Source organism: Haliotis cracherodii, unplaced genomic scaffold, assembly GCF_022045235.1.
Source record: "Haliotis cracherodii isolate W230 unplaced genomic scaffold, xgHalCrac1.p SCAF_1, whole genome shotgun sequence".
Lineage (NCBI taxonomy): Eukaryota > Metazoa > Mollusca > Gastropoda > Lepetellida > Haliotidae > Haliotis > Haliotis cracherodii.
This window is the reverse complement of record NW_027266264.1, coordinates 17,600,286-17,620,080: the sequence shown is the minus strand read 5'-3', so window position 1 is coordinate 17,620,080 and position 19,795 is coordinate 17,600,286. Positions and strand designations below refer to the sequence as shown.

General features: G+C 42.0%; 1 protein-coding gene across 1 annotated transcript; it reads left to right on the top strand.

Moving 5' to 3' along the window:
• The first annotated feature begins 6,000 nt into the window (after window positions 1-6,000).
• LOC139461179 (NADH dehydrogenase [ubiquinone] iron-sulfur protein 4, mitochondrial-like) lies at window positions 6,001-11,241 on the top strand. The gene is made up of 5 exons (XM_071242771.1): window positions 6,001-6,079; window positions 6,447-6,555; window positions 8,076-8,251; window positions 9,510-9,583; window positions 10,862-11,241. Exons 1-5 carry the CDS (start codon window positions 6,012-6,014, stop codon window positions 10,963-10,965), a joined length of 531 nt encoding a protein of 176 aa, XP_071098872.1. The 5' UTR covers window positions 6,001-6,011; the 3' UTR covers window positions 10,966-11,241.
• The last annotated feature ends 8,554 nt before the right edge of the window (window positions 11,242-19,795 follow it).

Here is a 19,795-nt window from a genome sequence, read left to right as displayed (position 1 = left end):
CATACCAAAAGACGTTAAAAGGTGGTACTTGTTGTTACCCTGTCTGGCGCTCGGCATTAAGGGGCTAAAATATGGACTGGTCGGCTCGGAGTCAGTATACTGTGTCTGAGCGGGGCATTCATGTTAAACTGCGGCATGGTATCTCAGCTAGCGCTATAAATTGACATCAGTCCGGACTAGTACAAGCAGCCACACACACGTGCATTCACGTCACTATATAAGTGCAATAATCTTGGACGCGACGTTAAACCCCATTTCACCTCACCTTTTACTATAGAAACTACACATGCACACGCACGCACACGCATACACACATACATTTACGCACGCACATACACACGTGCATACATACATGCATTCCAAAAAGACGATCGTAACTCCCATACTTTAACATAGACTTCCGTCAGTAGTAACAATAGAATCGCTTTGGGGAGCGAGGCCTGGGCATGTTGGGTAGAACCATCCATAGGAATAATATTCTACTGCTGGCTAGCATGTTATGTAAAAATAATCAGAAACCGCGTTTGAGGGGATTCCTGTCACTCACTCACTCACTCACTCACTCACTCACTCACTCACTCACTCACTCTTAATAAAAATCTGGGAATCCAATTTAAGATATATGAAGGTAAGATGCTTGTTAGTCTTCAACAAAATAATGTCTGCTAAGTTGTCTTTGAACAGGTTCGTATCATAGACTACGTGTGCTATATCCCTGAAGGTACGAAGAATCCATATTAAAAACGTTCATCAGGTAATCAAAATCGAGCACCCCACGTGACCAGGCTCGTGAGTTTGTTTTTTGACACTGAACATTTTTTTAGTAATAGCACTGAAATTTATTTTAGTAATAGCACCACGTGTCAGCGTAATGTTAGAGTAAAGCCCAAATGATGCAGGCCTCAGCAAATATATAAATAGCATAAATAGCAAATATATAAATAGCATTAATAGTAATAGCATAACACAGAATAGAAGAATGGCATAAAAGAAACGTTACCAAACTGAAATTTGGAGACGTTGGCTCCAAACCTCGAATTGTGTTACACAATGGTTGAAGAATGGCATAAAAAACCCGTTACCAAACTGAAATTTGGAGACGTTGGATCCAAACCCCGAATAGCGTTACACAATGGTTGAGAATCAATCTCCCAAACACAACCAAAACAATGTGCTTAGTAATGAACGTACTACAGTGGTCAGATCAATGGAACTTGTGTTTGAAGGGAAACTTCAGCTGCACTAACAGCATGCCAACCTACAAAGTTATTGGTAGAAATGGAACGATTTACTGTTACTCCAAGCCGTTGGACAGTATGCTAAGATTAACCCTACAACAGAAAGAACAGGCTGTTGGCATGATACATGTACATCAAGGAGCAATGCATGATCACGTTGCAAGGAGTTTTGGCCGTACACAAATGATAGTCACTAGGCGCATGCTCTGATCGAGGCCTGTCACCATCATCCAGGAACTTTTCATTCATAGCCTCCATCTGAGGAATGATATTACCACTGTGACGTCATCAGCTGAGACAGTCATACTGTCAATCGCTGGACAGTGTCCAGAAGACCGCGCCGTTACAATATCAGAGCTACGAGATGTAACGCTGACACTGCAACGCTGGTAGATAAGAAACTGGCAAAGAGTCATACTCATAGGAGAGTGCAGATTCAAGCTTTTCCTGGCAGCATCCTTAGTCCTGACAAGGCGGCATCTGTAGCCAAGTCAATGCGGCATCCTTGGTCCTGACAAGGCGGTATCTGTAGCCAAGTCAATGCGGCATCCTTAGTCCTGACAAGGCGGTATCTGTAGCCAAGTCAATGCGGCATCCTTAGTCCTGACAAGGCGGTATCTGTAGCCAAGTCAATGCAGCATCCTTAGTCCTGACAAGGCGGTATATGTAGCCAAGTCAATGCAGCATCGTAAGTCCTGACAAGGCGGCATCTGTAGCCAAGTCAATGCAGCATCCTTAGCCCTGACAAGGCGGCATCTGTAGCCCTGTCATCAGGCATCGTTAGTCCTGACAATGCGGCATCTGTAGCCAAGTCAATGCGGCATCCTGAGTCCTGACAATGCGGCATCTGTAGCCAAGTCAATGCGGCATCCTTAGTCCTGACAAGGCGGCATCTGTAGCCAAGTCAATGCGGCATCCTTAGTCCTGACAAGGCGGCATCTGTAGCCCTGTCAATGCGGCATCCTTAGTCCTGACAAGGCGGTATCTGTAGCCAAGTCAATGCGGCATCCTTAGTCCTGACAAGGCGGCATCTGTAGCCAAGTCAATGCAGCATCCTTAGCCCTGACAAGGCGGCATCTGTAGCCAAGTCAATGCGGCATCCTTAGTCCTGACAAGGCGGTATATGTAGCCAAGTCAATGCAACATCGTAAGTCCTGACAAGGCGGCATCTGTAGCCAAGTCAATGCGGCATCGTAAGTCCTGACAAGGCGGCATCTGTAGCCAAGTCAATGCGGCATCGTAAGTCCTGACAAGGCGGCATCTGCAGCCCTGCCAATGCGGTAGTCCTGCAATGCGGCATCATTAGTCCTGCAAATAAGCAAATGTAGCCAAGTCAAGACAGATGTGGTGGTTTTAGAAGGAACTCTCACTTGGCAGCATTACATTGACCAATCTCTCTACCCTGTTGTACTACCGTTCTTGCAACAGACAGGACAGACCCCGTATCAACAAGACAACACACATCCCATACAACATCTTGCCTTGGCCAGCACAATCACAACACTGATCACCATAACAACTCTTGTGGGATCACCTTGACCGTCAAATTAGAGCACGACCAGGTCGTCCTTAGAACAAGGATCAGTCAGCACAGGCCCTCTGAGATGAAAGGTATTGAATCCCATTTCTGGTCATCAGACGTATCACATTTTCTCATGGTCAAGTTTGGGCGGTTGGGTAGCCTAGTGGTTAAAGCATTCGCTCGTCACACCAAAGACCTGGGTTTGATTTCAGACATGGGTACAATGTGTGAAGCCCATTTCTGGTGTCCCCCGCCGTGATATTGCTGGAATATTGCTAAAAGTGGCGTAAAACCATATGAACTCACTCACTCACTCATGGTCGAGTTGGGGCAACTGACTGACAATTGTGAAATTGTGAAGGATTAAAAAGAGTTTCATGTGCTGATTTCAGTTTTGGTGGTGGATCGAATACTGAACAATTGTCCCCATCCTCCAAACTACGGACACAATACCTTCTTTTTTTTCTCATTCATGGAATAACTTGTAATAATAATCATATACAATTCGTGTCTTTTGACCCAAAAAAGTATGTTATGTGGTATTTTGTTCCAAGTAAGGGTAAATGATGATAAATGGACATTTCACATGACAGTCAGCAATTGTTTCAGTCATATCACAGTGTCCAAGGATACGACACAGTGACACATCTTGAAGTGGAAGATTTGAAATGATCATTAATAAATAAGTGTTACAGGCATACTGTCTCATGCTCATCTATCGATATAAACAATTATGGCTTTGCTCACGAAATATTCTGTATTGAGACCTGTTTTTTTAGTATGAGGTTGGGTTTTTTGTTTTGTTTTTTATTTGCACAAAATTATGAGCTGTGTATTAAAAAAAGAGTGAGTGAGTGAGTTGGGTTTAACGCCACTATTAACAGTATTCCATCTATATCACGGTGTGTCAGCTTAATGTGGGAGGAAAGCCCGAAGTGATGCAGGTCTTAGACGTTTACCACTTCGGTGAAACCCACGAGCACGGGTATGGTGCTGACAAACCTAGAAACATGATCGGGGCGAACCGGGATTCGAACCCACAATCATAGGTTTCTGGCGTGCCCAAGGGACGCAACTCTGCACAGCGAATCTCGGCGCCTTAGACGACTGGGCCACCCGTGCCCCCCATGACAGGAAGAAGTGGACGACGTCAAAGGTCACCCGCTGCGTTATCCGAACTGGCCAGGCGCTTCAAGAGGAGTGAACAAGGCTACCTCATTTTGTCATAGGAGGATTGATTCGGACCATGCCATGCCGCGAAAAAGAAGTTTTAAGGCGTAGATGTCAGAATTCAATATTTAACGTCCGCTTCCTCCGGTTCATCGACAGTGGATCAATTGACTATGAGTGCCATAACGTAACCCGCGGCCGAACTGGACAGGGGCACGTTTCACAAAGCTATTGTAGCGCTACAACTACTGTAACTCCCATACTTTAACATAGACTTACGACTGTCTTCTGTGAAACGGGCCCCAGGCACTTCTAGAGGGGTGAAAAAGACTCCCTTATTTCGTCATTGGGAGATTGATTCGGACCATTCCTAGATTTTTAAAAGCGTAGATATCAGAATTCAATAGTTCACGTCCGTTTCCTCCGGTTCATCGACAGTGGCTAGTTTTGTTGGCAAGATTCAAAGAGCGTCACACGACTTGATCAAAAGTTTTTAATCAGAGTTACAGTGGGTGAGTGAGTTGGGTTTTACGCCGCTTTTAACAGTATTCCAGTTACATCACGTGCAGAGTTACAGCATTCAAAGCCTTTACAGCAAAGCTTTCGCAACGTACACGATAGACAAGTGGAGGACATTTTCAAACTTCACGCATCATGGAATGATGTCCGATGCAAGTCCCTATTTTGACATACTGTATGCTCCCGTGTTTGTTCAGGCGAACACTTGACTTGCATTTGCGTGTGTTTGTGTAGGATGCTACCGGTGGGGCAGGTACGTTCACCTTTTCGCGAACGTCCATAGTACTATCACTATTTCATAGTGATTCATTGACCAATGCTTGTGAGATAGTCGGAATCGTAGTATGGACTCTGCTTTCAACAGATATTTCTTCTGGAGAGGGTATTGTCGCTTGTAGGCATATATTACCCATAGTAACCTAAATTAGTGGATGGAACTTCAGTATCACTAAATGCCGGGACTGTCCCTTTTTTATTCCCTGGGCTTACTTGCGGATTTTACCTATTTTAGTTGAGTAACCTTTTATCCAAATTTAAGCCCAGGGCTTAAAAACAAAATAAAGGACAATAACATGATGGAATGAGACAATACTCACAAATGGAATGAGAGAGCAACAATTTAACATAAGACATGATTTTCTTTTTCAAATTATGATTCAAGTACGAAAGATAAATTCGTTATTACGAAAAGAAGATTCGCTATTACGAAAATTAATTCGTTATAACGGAAAAAAAATATATTGCGGAAAAAAAATTGGTTATAACGAAATTATTTTAGTAATAACGAATCGTTTTCCGTTACAACGAATTTATTTTCGTAATAACGAATCTTTTTTTCTGTTATAACGACATTATTTTCGTACTAACGAATCTTTTTTCCGTTAGCACGAATTTCCTTTCGTGTCTTTTCCATATTTCAATTTTGACCCCAATAGGCTTTCGTAGTCAAGAACACATTCAAATTTGAAATGACGAAAAATAAAGTAAAACAAACCAACCTATATCAATATCTGCGTGTCTGTAATATGTGTCTAAAACGTCCCACTGGGTATCCAGAATATAACCAATGTTATGGGACCAGTGTGTCTTGTAAATGTTGAAACTTTTAAAAGCAATGTTGGTGCAGATTGACCATACAGAAGCGTGCTACAACAAATGCTGAAGAACATCCGCTAAGATAGATCAATCAATTTTTCAATTTGATTTAAACCCATGGTCTAAGAGCGTGTTATTTCACATTTTTTTTAAGGCCGTGGGCTAAATAACGACGCGGTTCAAAACGTGCAGTTCTAATATTTCAGTTGAAAATTTACGCCTCTATCATTTATTTGACATAAATCGTCTATCACGGAATAAGAGGAATGATCTGCAGGACTCTTACAGTTTCTTCAGAACTCATCTTTGCGATAAATATTATCAATACTTTATGCAAATGTGTTTTTTAATTAGAGCCAATATCTCAATTTATCCAACTTTCGACTTAGGGGGTTAGGAGAATACTTTTACGTGCGCCTCAGTTGCTATGTTTTGTAAAGAGTTACACCCCTTTAAAAACATTCAAAATGGCTGCTTCTTTAGGATTGCGAGTGGCTGGTCGACTAGCAACAGCCAGTAGGAGCATAATTCCAAGGTATATTGTGAATACACTACGCGAACGTGTCGCCCACGAAAGCTGTCCAGATGTAATATAGAACACTATGGCGAATTAGATAACGTGTTTGCTTTCAGAAGAATGCTTACGGCCCCGTCCTTTATAACCTTCAAGACCAACTTATAAACACATGAAAACATTGCGTTCAATGAAGAATAAAACCATTTGAACCATAACCTATTTTGGTTTCTACTGAACAATAAACTGATTTTTTTTTCATTTCTCAACCTCAAAAAGGAACAAAATAATAACACGAAGGTGTTTGCTGAATGCCAAATGTCCGTAATCATGATAATGTTTACTAATGAAAATGAGGACTAATTAACTTCAATATCTATGCTCACAGGTACTACGCTTCCGGTCGGCCAGGGGATAATTTGACAACAGCAGCAAAACCCCGTCAACAAGATGAAGATCAGTCACATCAAGTGCAGACCATTACTGTCCGTGAGAAGGTAATGTCACGACTCAGCCATGACAAGTGACTTGTGATAATAATGACCTAATCCGCTCAAAATTGTTTGATCATGGATTAGGGCAGGCAATACTTTATGACTTTAACACCTTACCATGTTTATTCTTGGAACCTGAAAGGAATCTGGTCTCCAATTGGTCCCACACGTGCCAAGCAACCTATAATGGTCATAAGAGACATTAACCCTTGAAAATCTGGGTTCTAAGTGACCGTCAGCGCCCCATACATGTCGTAAGAGACGACTAATGGGATCAAATGGTCAGGCTCTGTAACTTGGTTGATTCATGTCATGGTATCCCAATTTGGTAGATCAATGCTCATTATATTAATCACTGGATTGTCTGGTCCAGACTCCATTATTTACAAACCACCATCATGTAGCTGTACTATTGCTGAGTGTGACGTTTAACAACAAACAAACAAACAAACAAGCATAAGAGACAACCAAATGGATCGGGTGTCAGTGTACTATGATCATTGCTCACCATATTAATCACTGGATTGTCTGATCCAGACTCGATTACTTACAGGATGCTGTCATATGACCGGAATATTGTGGAGTGTGGCATTCAACAATGAGCAAACAAATGATGTAACAGTGTAGCCTGCATTCGTAGCCAAAGACATCGTTTGTATCGTCAGATGATGCTATCCTTCTGGCTTGCAGCTGTTTGAACTTGAAATGACTTTGTACATGAAGCCTTTAACGATGGTCACCTTGTCCTCCTAAACTTATGGCTAGAACAAGTACATGGGATTGCTGAAAAGTTATGTCAGCCTGACCATGCTATAACTACAAAGTACAGCTATATCTTGACACCAGTGTGAAGGTGTTTATGTTATAGACACAAAGATCATTGAAATAAATATTATTATTGAAACTAATACAATACACAACTAACACTTAGATCATCTGACTATCGTCCAGGACCTGTGAAGATCCGGAGTAGAATAGGTCTTCAGCAACCCATGCTTGCCGTAAAAGGGGACTAACGTTTGGGTGGTCAGACTCGCTGAGTTGGTTGATGCATGCCATTGTATCCCAATTGCGAAGATCGATGTTCCCGATGACAATCAATGGATTGTCTGGTCAAAACTCGAATGTTTACAGACTGGCATTATAACGCTGGAATATTGTTGAGTTCGGCGTTCAACAACAAACAAACTATCATTCAGTGAGGGTAGTGGAGGCTGGAAGGTTTGAATCCACTGAAACAGAAATCAGTCTGCTGCACCTATAAATGTTTCCTTATTGTTTTGTCATAATTTCTTAGAAACACAATCAACTGAAAATGATGGCCAAAAATGTGTTGTAGCTGGTCCTGCAAATAAGTGGAGTCATAATAGTGGACTCAAATGGATGGCAGAGTCGTTAATTTGAAATTGAGTTTGGGATAAATCGTTTTCTTTTTCCTTCCTTTCTAAATGTTAAACCTAGAAATATGTTATCCAAACATACAAGAGACCTGACAATGATGTGTGTTTATGATGTTTATGCAGGTTGACATCACACCTCTTACTGGCGTCCCGGAGGAGCACATCACCACGCGACGAGTGCGCATCTTTGTACCTGCAAGGAATGCTATGCAGTCCGGATCCTATGGCACTCGCAGGTGGAGGATTGAGTTTGATCAGAGGGAGAGATGGGAAAACCCACTCATGGGATGGGTGTCAACGTGAGTAACTTACTTCCATCTTCATCAGGATCAATGACTATGAGAAGAAAGTAAACTTAATGATTTCACAGACTGACTAGCCATTTGAAAACCTGCTTTGACATTAAACAGCTCAATGATAAACATGTTACTATATGAAGTCTCCTCAGTATGATATGCATGTGGTTAGAGGCAATTATTACATGTCACAGACAGGATCATTATCATATATGTTACACATTGGATTGTGATGTGTGGCTTTACATGCAGGATCATGGTACATGTATATGATGTTACATGCAGGAGCGTGATATATGATATTACATGCAGGAGCGTGATAAATGATGTTACATGCAGGAGTGTGATATATGATATTACATGTAGGATCATGATATATGATGTTACATGCAGGATCATGATATATGATGTTACATGCAGGATCATGATATATAATGTTACATGCAGGATCGTGATATATGATGTTACATGCAGGATCATGATATATGATGTTACATGCAAGAGCATGGTACATGTATATGATGTTACATGCAGGAGCGTGATATATGATGTTACATGCAGGAGCGTGATATGGGATATTACATGTAGGATCATGGTATATGATGTTACATTCAGGATCATGATATATGATGTTACATGCAGGATCATGATATATGATGTTACATGCAGGATCATGATATATGATGTTACATGCAGGATCATGATATATGATGTTACATGCAGGATCATGATAAACGATGTTGCATGCAAGAGCATGATATATGATGTTACATGTAAGAGCATGATATATGATGTTACATGCAGGATCATGATATATGATGTTACATGCAAGAGCATGATATATGATGTTACATGCAGGATCATGATATATGATGTTACATGCATGATCATGATATATGATGTTACATGCAAGAGCATGATATATGATGTTACATGCAGGATCATGATATATGATGTTACATGCATGATCATTATATATGGTATTAAGGAATGTATGTAAAGAAGATTCAAATTTATGTCTAACCAACCTTGTCCACTCGACATCCACTTTGAACACATGCACCACACGCACGCACAGCTCCAACTTATTTAGATATCTATATTTCAGCTTTGATAAATTCGGGAACCTGGTTTTTGTCAGATGCAACTAGCTCTTCACGTCAACATGGCCAATAGGATTTTGAAAATGAAAGTAAAGCATAAACATTTACCCTAGCCCTGTTTTTGTAAATTATATGTTATTGTTTTTATTCTTTCACAGAGCGGACCCACTCTCGACAATGAATGTAGAATTCAGTTCAAAGGAGGAAGCCATGTCCTTCTGTGAGAAGAATGGTGAGAGTGTATTTTGTGTATTTTCATCTATAATCACTGATAATGTTGATCATGCTTGAACAGCATGTGATTTGTTTGTCAGTTTAGGGTCTACAGCCTGGCTGATTTAGACATGCTTTGCATGAGAGTGGATGGTTTAAATTTCTCTATACACTATCTGATAACCATTGGTCAAAAAATTTCAAAAATTGGTCAAAAGTGTAATCTGTCTTTTTTCGTTGAGAAGTTGTCATAGGCATTTTATCTACTATTGAAATGTTGTCAACATTAAACTCCAGTTCATGTGCACCAGTGACAAAAGTGCAGTTTTTTGTTATCGGATTTGCATTCTTATGTCATTAAGGTATGACATACATGTTATTTCATAGGTTTATGTCATGGATAAGTGCTTGTGTTGCATGATAAGCATGCTCTACTATTGGGTGTTAATTGTGAGTGCAGGTCTAGATGAGATAAGTGCCTTGTGTGTAACTGACACAGTATGTCTAGTTAGAGAAACATTGACTGTTTCACTGATGTAAATCATATAATTGTAGTTGGCGGACAAAGTGGGGTTTGATAATCTTTAATTAAAATAACCAGGACTGCCAGAGCGCCTAGTACCCCTATTGTTTGGTTGGTTTGTTGTTTCACGCCGCTCTTGGCAATATTCCAGCTATATGACAGCGGTCTGTAAATAATCAGGTCTGGACCAGACAATCCAGTGACTGATATCATGGGCATCGATCCACGTAAATGGGATCAATGACATGTATCAACCAAGTCAGCCAGCCTGACCACCCGATCCTGTTAGTCGCCTTTTATGACAAGCTTAGTCGCCTTTACGGCAAGTATGGGTTGCTGAAGACCTATTCTACCCCGGAATCTTCATGGGTCAGTACCCGTATTAAAGAAGCTGCCAACTCACCTTTTGTACACAGGATTTGGGGTCTTTTTAGAGGGTATTCAAGGCTCTGTTGTGTGGTATGCATGCGCAGGATGCAAATAAAATTGTAATTGGTATGGAGATTTAACATTTCAAAAATATTAATGGTGTATGTGAAAATAAATTAGTAATTAACTTCAAATCACACCCTTTTCTCAATGTTTTTAAACTGTGTTAGGTAGTTTTCAGGATTCGGGGTTTGCAATGAGAATCAGAGTGAAAGATTAGATGGTATTCAGGATTCAAGGGGGATCGGGGTTGGCACCCTCATTCAATTGTTCTTACAACTTGACTTTGAATTATCAATACAAAGTAATGCAGTCATGTTCATCCATCATGTTTCTTTGTTTAAGGGTGGGAATATTTCACTGAAGAAGAACACTTACCCACCTTCAAGAGAAAATCCTACGGTGCCAATTTCTCTTGGAACAAGAAGACACGGGTGTCTACCAAATAATGAATCTGTCAGATTGTGAAACTTGAGGGCAACCTCATTTCATTTCTTGTCAGTTATGTTATTACTAGCTTTGGTATGTTTGTGACTGATAGCGAGGAACCAGCTCCTGTGTAAACAGCAATCAGCAAACCTGGTTGATTGTCAAATCAAGACCTTCAAATGACAAGCGTTGCCTGTGTCACCATATCTGATGGTACCTTGTTGCAAGTGTAAATATGAAACATTGTCTGTATGTGAGTGGCTATAGATACAAGTCGAATTAAATATTTAACTGAGGACTTTGTTGTCATGTTCAGTAAAATATACACCTGTTATCTGGTTATTTCCTGATTGTTGACCCAACAAATGTTATCGACCAACTCAGTTATCTAATCCTGAACGTCTCATGCCCATAATTGTCCCCTTACGCCTCCCACTCGTATTGATACGTATTGCCAAACTTACTTCACAACATAACACCTATCAAGGTACTAAATTTGCGAAGTCGGTTTATGAGTGAAACTTCCAACCAGGTTGTGTTTATCTTGCATGGCGGGGGCACGGGTGGCGATTCGCTGTGCAGAGTTACGTCCATTGGGCACGCCAGAAACCTATGATTGTTGGTTCGAATCCCGGTTCGCCGCAATTAGGTTTGTCAGCACCGTATCCGTGCTCGTGGGTTTCACCGAAGTGGTAAACGTCTAAGACCTGCATCACTTCGGGCTTTCCTCCCACATTAAGCTGACACGCCGCGATATAACTGGAATACTGTTAAAAGCGGTGTTAAACCAAACTCACTCACTCACTCTTGCATGGCAGTTCTTATGACATCATGCTATCAGATACAGCATTTTGTTATTGCAAACTTCATAATTGTTTTCTTTTTCAAAATTGATGCAGAATTGATATATAGATCGATACATGTACAGTGTATGGTGTTAAGTATCACCTGGTGGAAATTCATGAGTCATCATACATCGGTGAATAATGATTTTCAGACTCTTGAATTACTTACATCCTAGGCATCATTTTGTTGATAATCAATCAAACTTCTGGCAATATCTTTTGTTTGTTTGTTTGTGTTTAGCATCGCACTCAACAATATTCCAGCTATATGACGGCAGTCTCTAAATAATCGAGTCTGGACCAGACAATCCAGTGATTGACCTCATGAGCATCGATCCACACAATTGGGATGCAATGACATGCATCAACCAAGTCAGCAAGCGTGACCACCCGATCCCATTTGTCGCCTCTTACGACAAGTTTGCCTTCATACAATTGGAACAGTTCATTGATATACTTTGGCTAAATCCATCTGATGCTAGTTTTAAAGACATCAGTTTGATAAAACTGTATTTTAACATGTTCAAGGTGCCAAAACTTTCCATATACACTGCTCTAAACAAGTTAAAGAACACCCACAATTAGAAGTCTTTATGTTGCAATACCCACTAACCATACGCAGATAAATTATAGTCATATGAAAACGTTAATTTGAGAAGTATACTACAGACATGAGAATTCCTCGATTCCCGGAATTCCGGGATTTTTCCTCTCAGAATGATGTCAAATCCACTTATTTTAATCCTTGTTTTTAAAATGTTCACCCAACCCCCCTAGATTGCCCATGTTCCTCCAAAAACCAGTTTTGCTGTTCTCATGTCTGATACCAGTACTTCACTCATGAGTAAAGATCGTCTACATGGTCTATGCAGTGTTGGTTAAAATGTTAGCAAATATTACTAGTCTAGCATACTGCTCAACATTGGCTAAGGACCAGAATAGTCATCTTCAGTCAAAGATGTGGTCCTTGGCAAATGTTGAGGGGTATATTTCATCATCTGGATACAAGCTGCTTATTACAGACCTTGTAGCCTTCTCATGCTCCTGTTCCGTGAGTCAATTCCATGTGTACATTTAATTCCATGTGTACATTTACCAAGTCGCAAAGTTGAATGGCAATACAACATGTGCAAGGAGCTTTGGTAACAGTTAACATGGATTGCACTGCTAACGATTCACAAGAAATACACTGGTAGAGGTAGGAGTGCATTACCCAAAATAGTACTTGTTCCTGATCAATGTTTATGTGACCTGGCTGTAAACATGAAGCGTGCGTAAAATCTAATCAGAGGAGATCTTTGAAAGGCATTTTTAGAAGTACTTTTTCGTTTGGTTTGCTGTTTTACGCCCGCACTCAGCAATATTCCAGCTATATGACGGCGGTCTGTAAATAATCGAGTCTCGGCCAGACAATCCAGTGATTAGCATCATGAGCATCGATCCACGCAATTGGGATCGATGACATGCAGCAACCAAGTCAGCGAGTCTGACCACCCGATCCCGCTTGTCGCCTTTTACGACAGGCATGGGTTGCTGAAGACCTATTCTAGCGCGGGTCTTTAGAAGTGATACACATAAGGACGAGAATTTATGGATGTCAACTTCTTTATGATGAGGAACACAACGTTTCGGAGTATATGCTTAAATAAGTTGACATCCAAATATTCTCGTCCTTAATCAGAGGTGGTTAGAATAATTTCGAATGGGTGACTTTGTGATACGATCTAGATGTTTCGAGTCGCTACGGTCGCCACTTATTATCAGTCACACTTCTATTTACGTACAGACATCTGAGTGTGTTGGCAAGGGAAGAGCCACGTTGTACAAAGAAGAAGAATCCCTTTCAACACACCAGGAAGTGTAATCCAGAAGATCCACCTGGGAAATAAATTATTCATTTTGCGATTTCATGTTGCATGGACGTATTGAAATAACGAATCTCAAAAGGGTAGCAGTTTTCCACCGCATATCGAATGGTATTGTCAGTATGTATTGTTTGTCGAACGCAAAGCATTTAGGTGCAGTATTACTTTTGAAGTCGTAGCAAAACAGACAGGCTCTGTTTTGCGACGACTTCAGTAGCCCACGCTTGCCGTAAAAGGCGACTATGCTTGTCGTAAGAGTCGACTAACGGGATCGGTTGGTCAGGCTCGCTGACTTGATTGATGTATGTCATCGTATCCCAATTGCGTGAATCGATGCTCATGATGTCAATCACTGGATTGTCTGGCCCAGACTCGATTATTTACAGACCACCGTCATATAGCTGGAATATTGCTGAGTGCGGCGTTAAACAACAAACAAAAAAGGCAAATATAAACACGTATTTTGAATCCGACGACGTGCACCGTATTTTCCCATGAATTCCTGGATAGTCTGCAGTCTGAGGGACGGTCGGGTAGCCTAGTGGTTAAAGCGTTCGCTCGTCACGCCGAAGACCCGGGTTCGATTCCCGACATTGGTACAATGTGTGAAGCCCATTTCTGGTGTCCCCCCGCCTTGAAATTACTGGAATATTGCTAAAAGCGGCGTAAAACCTCACTCACTCACTCACTCACTCACTCACTGCAGTCTGAAAGGCAATCGAGTCTTGGTTTAAGCAATCAAGCAACCAAGTTGGATCTGGGGACCGCCTCCTCGGACAATTAATGTTTAACGGTTTCATTTGTTATTTTGACAGCAATGAAACACCATTGCGCCATGTCATCAATAAGATACACAATCAGCTCCCTCCCAACTTGGTGAAATGTCATCCCCATAAATTGTTTTGACAACAATGAAACACTATTGCGCCATGTCATCAATAAGATACACAATCAGCTCCCTCCCAACTTGATGAAATGTCATCCCCATAAATAATAGGCTCCCATAGGAATGGATTCCTTGTCAGAGTAGGTTCTGTCCCGATCCATGTCCCCCCCAAGGAAACCCGGAACAGAATACGTCCCCAGCGCTCCATACTTGCACAGTGAGCGATTATGACTAAATAAATGTTGTTTACGGGGACTGTCGGCCACATTCCAGTTGTGTAACAGCGACCTGTCATTAATCAGTGAGTCAAACCAGTGACCCGAAACGTGTTCAGCGATGCACGCCATCCAGGCATATCACAAGTAGAAGTCTGATCCTATTTGGTCGCTCCTACGACAGTCACTGGGTGCTCGGGACCCGTCAAGGTGGTTGGACAAAGTTTGTCAACAATACATACCCAAGCCACCACACACCACCTCGCACGCATACACAGCCATGCCCCAAACAAGATCGCTGAAATTCACACACACAAACAAACAGCCATCTCTCTCTCAATTGACGGGTGGCCCAGTCGTCTAAGGCGCCGCCATTCGGTGTGCAGAGTTGCGTCCCTTGGGCACGCCAGAAACCTATGATTGTTGGTTCGAATCCCGGTTCGCCGCAATTAGGTTTGTCAGCACCGTATCCGTGCTCGTGGGTTTCACCGAAGTGGTAAACGTCTAAGACCTGCATCACTTCGGGCTTTCCTCCCACATTAAGCTGACACGCCGCGATATAACTGGAATACTGTTAAAAGCGGCGTTAAACCCAACTCATGCACTCAGTCTCTCTCGATCGACCGAAAACGTCGCATCAACCTGGTTATATAGCGGAAATATTGCTGAGTGCGGCGTTAAACAACAAACCATCCAACCAATCCGTTGCTTTTTATTTTCGATGTTCATCACTGAGTGATCACAGAAAATGAGCATTTAAACATGTTTAGGAATGTGTTAAAGCCCATTTCTGGTGTCCCCAGCCGTGATATTGCTGGAATATTGCTAAAAGCGGCGTAAAACCATACTCACTCACCCACTCACTAATCCTAAACGGTATGCACATTTGGTGGGTTCTATCTAAACACGTTTAGCGTCTAAACATATAAAATCGCCTCATAGCCTAAACACCACCTTATCGCAATGTGTTTAGAATTTAAATACCTTCAAACATGTTTAATAAAGTGCATTTCACTAGTCTCTAAGTAAAATGTGGATCAGATGTATAATATATATAAATATATATTGAAATTAGATCAAACCATAACATATACACCACCAGGACTTACAACGAACTTGGTACAATATCAACCTAGAAATGCACAAATAAACTAATTGTGACTAGGAAAATTGACACTTATGACGACAACAGTTCCAGGAGTACAGGTTGTAACGTAACTGACCAAAAATCAAGAGGTTGCAGGTACGAATCCTACCAAGGTATTAAAATATTTGTGTTCATCAATAGGTTGTTGCTGTATGCCTAATAGTATTTCTCCCATACAGAAAGCTCAAAATGAAAATATATCTGATTACAACTTTACCTTGTTTAGTTAGTGACGATAGACCACCTAGTAATGAACTTCTGATTAGTAAAGTCTAACCCTCTTTGCTGCATTTTTTATTTTCTATTTTCTTATCAAGTTAACTAGAGCCAATAAGCTCTCTGCTTTATAGAGTCGCTGTCGCTGGCAAGCTATTGTTTTCTAAACAGGAAGTGACATATATCACACCGGAAGTGTTGTGGTCTTCCTTGCTATGATGGCTTGACATATGACATTATGGCCTGAAGTCTTGCTGTAGTAGAGTGTGAAACCGGAAGTGTCGTCACCAGACAGGAAGTGCATCTAACTATCTTATCAAGCAGGAGCAGTGACAGGAAGCAACATGTATGACTTCATCTGTTGAACATTTGAATATTAAATTGAATTTCAATGAAATGACTCAATATACCCAACATCTTTTTAGGAAAGGGTATGTATCTTCTTACTTATATGCTATTGCAGTTGTGTGAAAGGAAATAGCTCAAATCACATCCATACTGAATTTCAATTAAATCTACCTACAGTCTAAAGACAGCCAATTACAACAATTAACTGTCCAGCATCCACACTCAAACTTGATCGTAAATATTGTAAGTATATATCATTAAACAATTAGAGTATTTTTATTAATCTGTGAATAATAATAATGATGATGATGATGATAATAATAATAATAATAGTACATGCATTTGTATAGCGCGGTATTCACTGTACATAAGTGCTCTGTACAAGTAATGTTTAAACGGCGTTAAACCCGTCTCGTTCACATAACACCAGACCAGTTTTAACCACGGTAGCCAAGCTTTGCATCAGTGGGTGTTGCACACTGAAGCACTGGGTATAATGTATTTGACAATGTCTTGGCTGTTCATTCATGTTTGGGTGGAGGAGGAAAATGCGTCATGAATCTATTTTAGTCTGAGTTCGTGAGAAAATATTTGCACATGCAAAATCCAGGTGAGCTAAAGAGCCCTTTGACTGTGCCCTACTTGTGATAATTGTCCCTGTGCCCCTATGCTTGATCACAGGTTTGTGTGGCCAAGACTCGATTATTGCTGTCACACAATCGCTTCAAAAGCGGATGTTATGCTGTAAATCTTGAAATCACTGACTGGAGTGGTCAAAGATGCCTAGTTTGACACGAGTGGGTAGAACTCTTGACGCCAGCAGTGATAACTCACCGGATGCCTATTGTATAATTCCTATTCTTTAAATGACAGTGTTATGTACTTGTTACAACTGCTGCTCAATAAACCGTGTTTGTGTATATATTCAAGTTGATATTTCCGCCGTCCAAAGTGTGCAGATTGTTGATCGTCGTTTGGGGGACATAAATGCACATTGTTTGCTTTTAATTCACGCTCGCGTTAATTTCAAGATTTACAGTATATGGCCAAGCGTTTTTTTATTTCGTTTTTCGGTATATATCTTCTTGTGGCAAATGTTATTTGTGTGACGGCATGCCCTTCACAACTGCATCGTACATACACTGTGAAGGAGACAGGTCCTGTAACAGAGTGAGTGAGTATGGTTTTACGCCGCTTTTAGCAATATTCCAGCAATATCACGGCTGGGGACACCGGAAATGGGCTTCATACATTGTACCCATGTCGGGAATCGAACCCGGGTCGTCGGCGTGACGAGCGAACGCTTTAACCACTAGGCTACCCGACCGCTCCTCCTGTAACAGAAGCTGAGTGATGTGAGAAATAGGCTATCTACCCTTTACTGTTGCTTTGGCTGCGTGGATCATGTGGTGACAGGAGTATATGACGCGCACACAAGGTGAGTGTGAGTGAGTTGGGTTTAACGCCGCTCTTAACATTATTCCAGTCATATCACGGCGTGTCAGCTTAATGTGGGAGGAAAGCCCGAAGGAATGCAGGTCTTAGACGTTTACCACTTCGGTGAAACCCACGAGCATGGGTATGGTGCTGACAAACCTAGAAACATAATCGGGGCGAACCGGTATTCGAACCCACAATCATAGGTTTCTGGCGTGTCCAGGGGGCGCAACTCTGCACAGCGAATCTCGGCGCCTTAGACGACTGGGCCACCCGTGCCCCCCGCACACAAGGTATCACTCCTGTTGTTTATTCATGTTTATTCAAACTCTCTCGTGATCATGACGCATTCAAACTTTTACGGCTCCGCAAACTTCTCAGCTGGTTTTGTTCAGACATTAGTCTAGTGCTGGCTGTTCTTGGGTGTGTAACTCCCAATGTCTGTTTATTCACAGGCCATATCGTGGGAAGATAAGATCGCACCACGTCAAGGATGAGAAAGAGACACATAAACAGTGGGACAAGTGTGTGATAATTGTATCTGTGGTTGACAAGTACGGGGTATCTGCTCATCCAGGCGTGATGTATCACGAAAAAATAACAGTCCAAGGATTGTGTTCCATCTCACTAAATCTAGTCTTTATTGTTCCCTACACAAAAAACATGGTGTCCTTGACCTTCTACCTTCCGGGTGTAAGGTACCCGTCATCTTGCAATTGGTTGGGTAATTGCTGTGTTTGTGTGTAAGACGGGTGGCTTTGTATCATACTGGGTATGTGGTGCACTGCATAAAACATTCAGTATAACCGTGACATTCCGGGAATAGGTCCACATTACACAGTAAAAAGATCTAGAATATACCTTATTCTGAACTAAATCTCATGCCCATGACCCCTCCCTATAAACTCACCCTCATACCAGCCCACACTCACCTACATCGTATACCAGCACACTCTCTCCGATACTAGCCCATTCTCTCCTACACTACCCCAATCTCTCCGTCATTAACCCGCTCTCTCCGTCACTAGCCCACACTCTCCTACACCAACCCAATCTCTCCTACTGTAACCCACTCTCTCCTACACTAGCCCACTCTCTCCGTCACTAACCCACTCTCTCCTACACTAGCCCACTCTCTCCTACACTAGCCCACTCTCTCCTACACTAACCCACTCTCTCCTACACTAGCCCACTCTCTCCTACACTAGCCCACTCTCTCCTACACTAGCCCATTCTCTCTCCTACACTAGCCCACTCTCTCCTACACTAGCCACTCTCTCCTACACTAGCCACTCTCTCCTACACTAGCCCACCCTCTCCTACTGTAACCCACTCTCTCCTACACTAGCCACTCTCTCCGTCACTAGCCCACTCTCTCCGTCACCGACACACCCTCTCCTACACAACCCAATCTCTCCTACTGTAACCCACTCTCCTACACTAGCCCACTCTCTCCGTCACTAGCCCACTCTCTCCTACACTAGCCCACTCTCTCCGTCACTAGCCCACTCTCTCCTACACCATCCCAATCTCTCCGTCACTAACCCACTCTCTCCTACACTAGCCCACTCTCTCCTACACTAGCCCACTCTCTCCGTCACTAGCCCACTCTCTCCTACACTACACACTCTCTCCGTCTTTAACCCGCTTTCTCCGTCATTAACCCGCTCTCTCCGTCACTAACCCACTCTCTCCTAGACTAACCAACTCTCTTCTACACTAGGCCGCTCTCTCCGTCTTTAACCCGCTCTCTTCTACACTAACCCACTCTCTCCTACACTAACCCAATCTCTCATACACTAACCCAATCTCTCCTACACTGACCCACTCTCTTCTACACTAACCCACTCTCTTCTGCACGAGCCCACTCTCTCCTACACTAACCCACTCT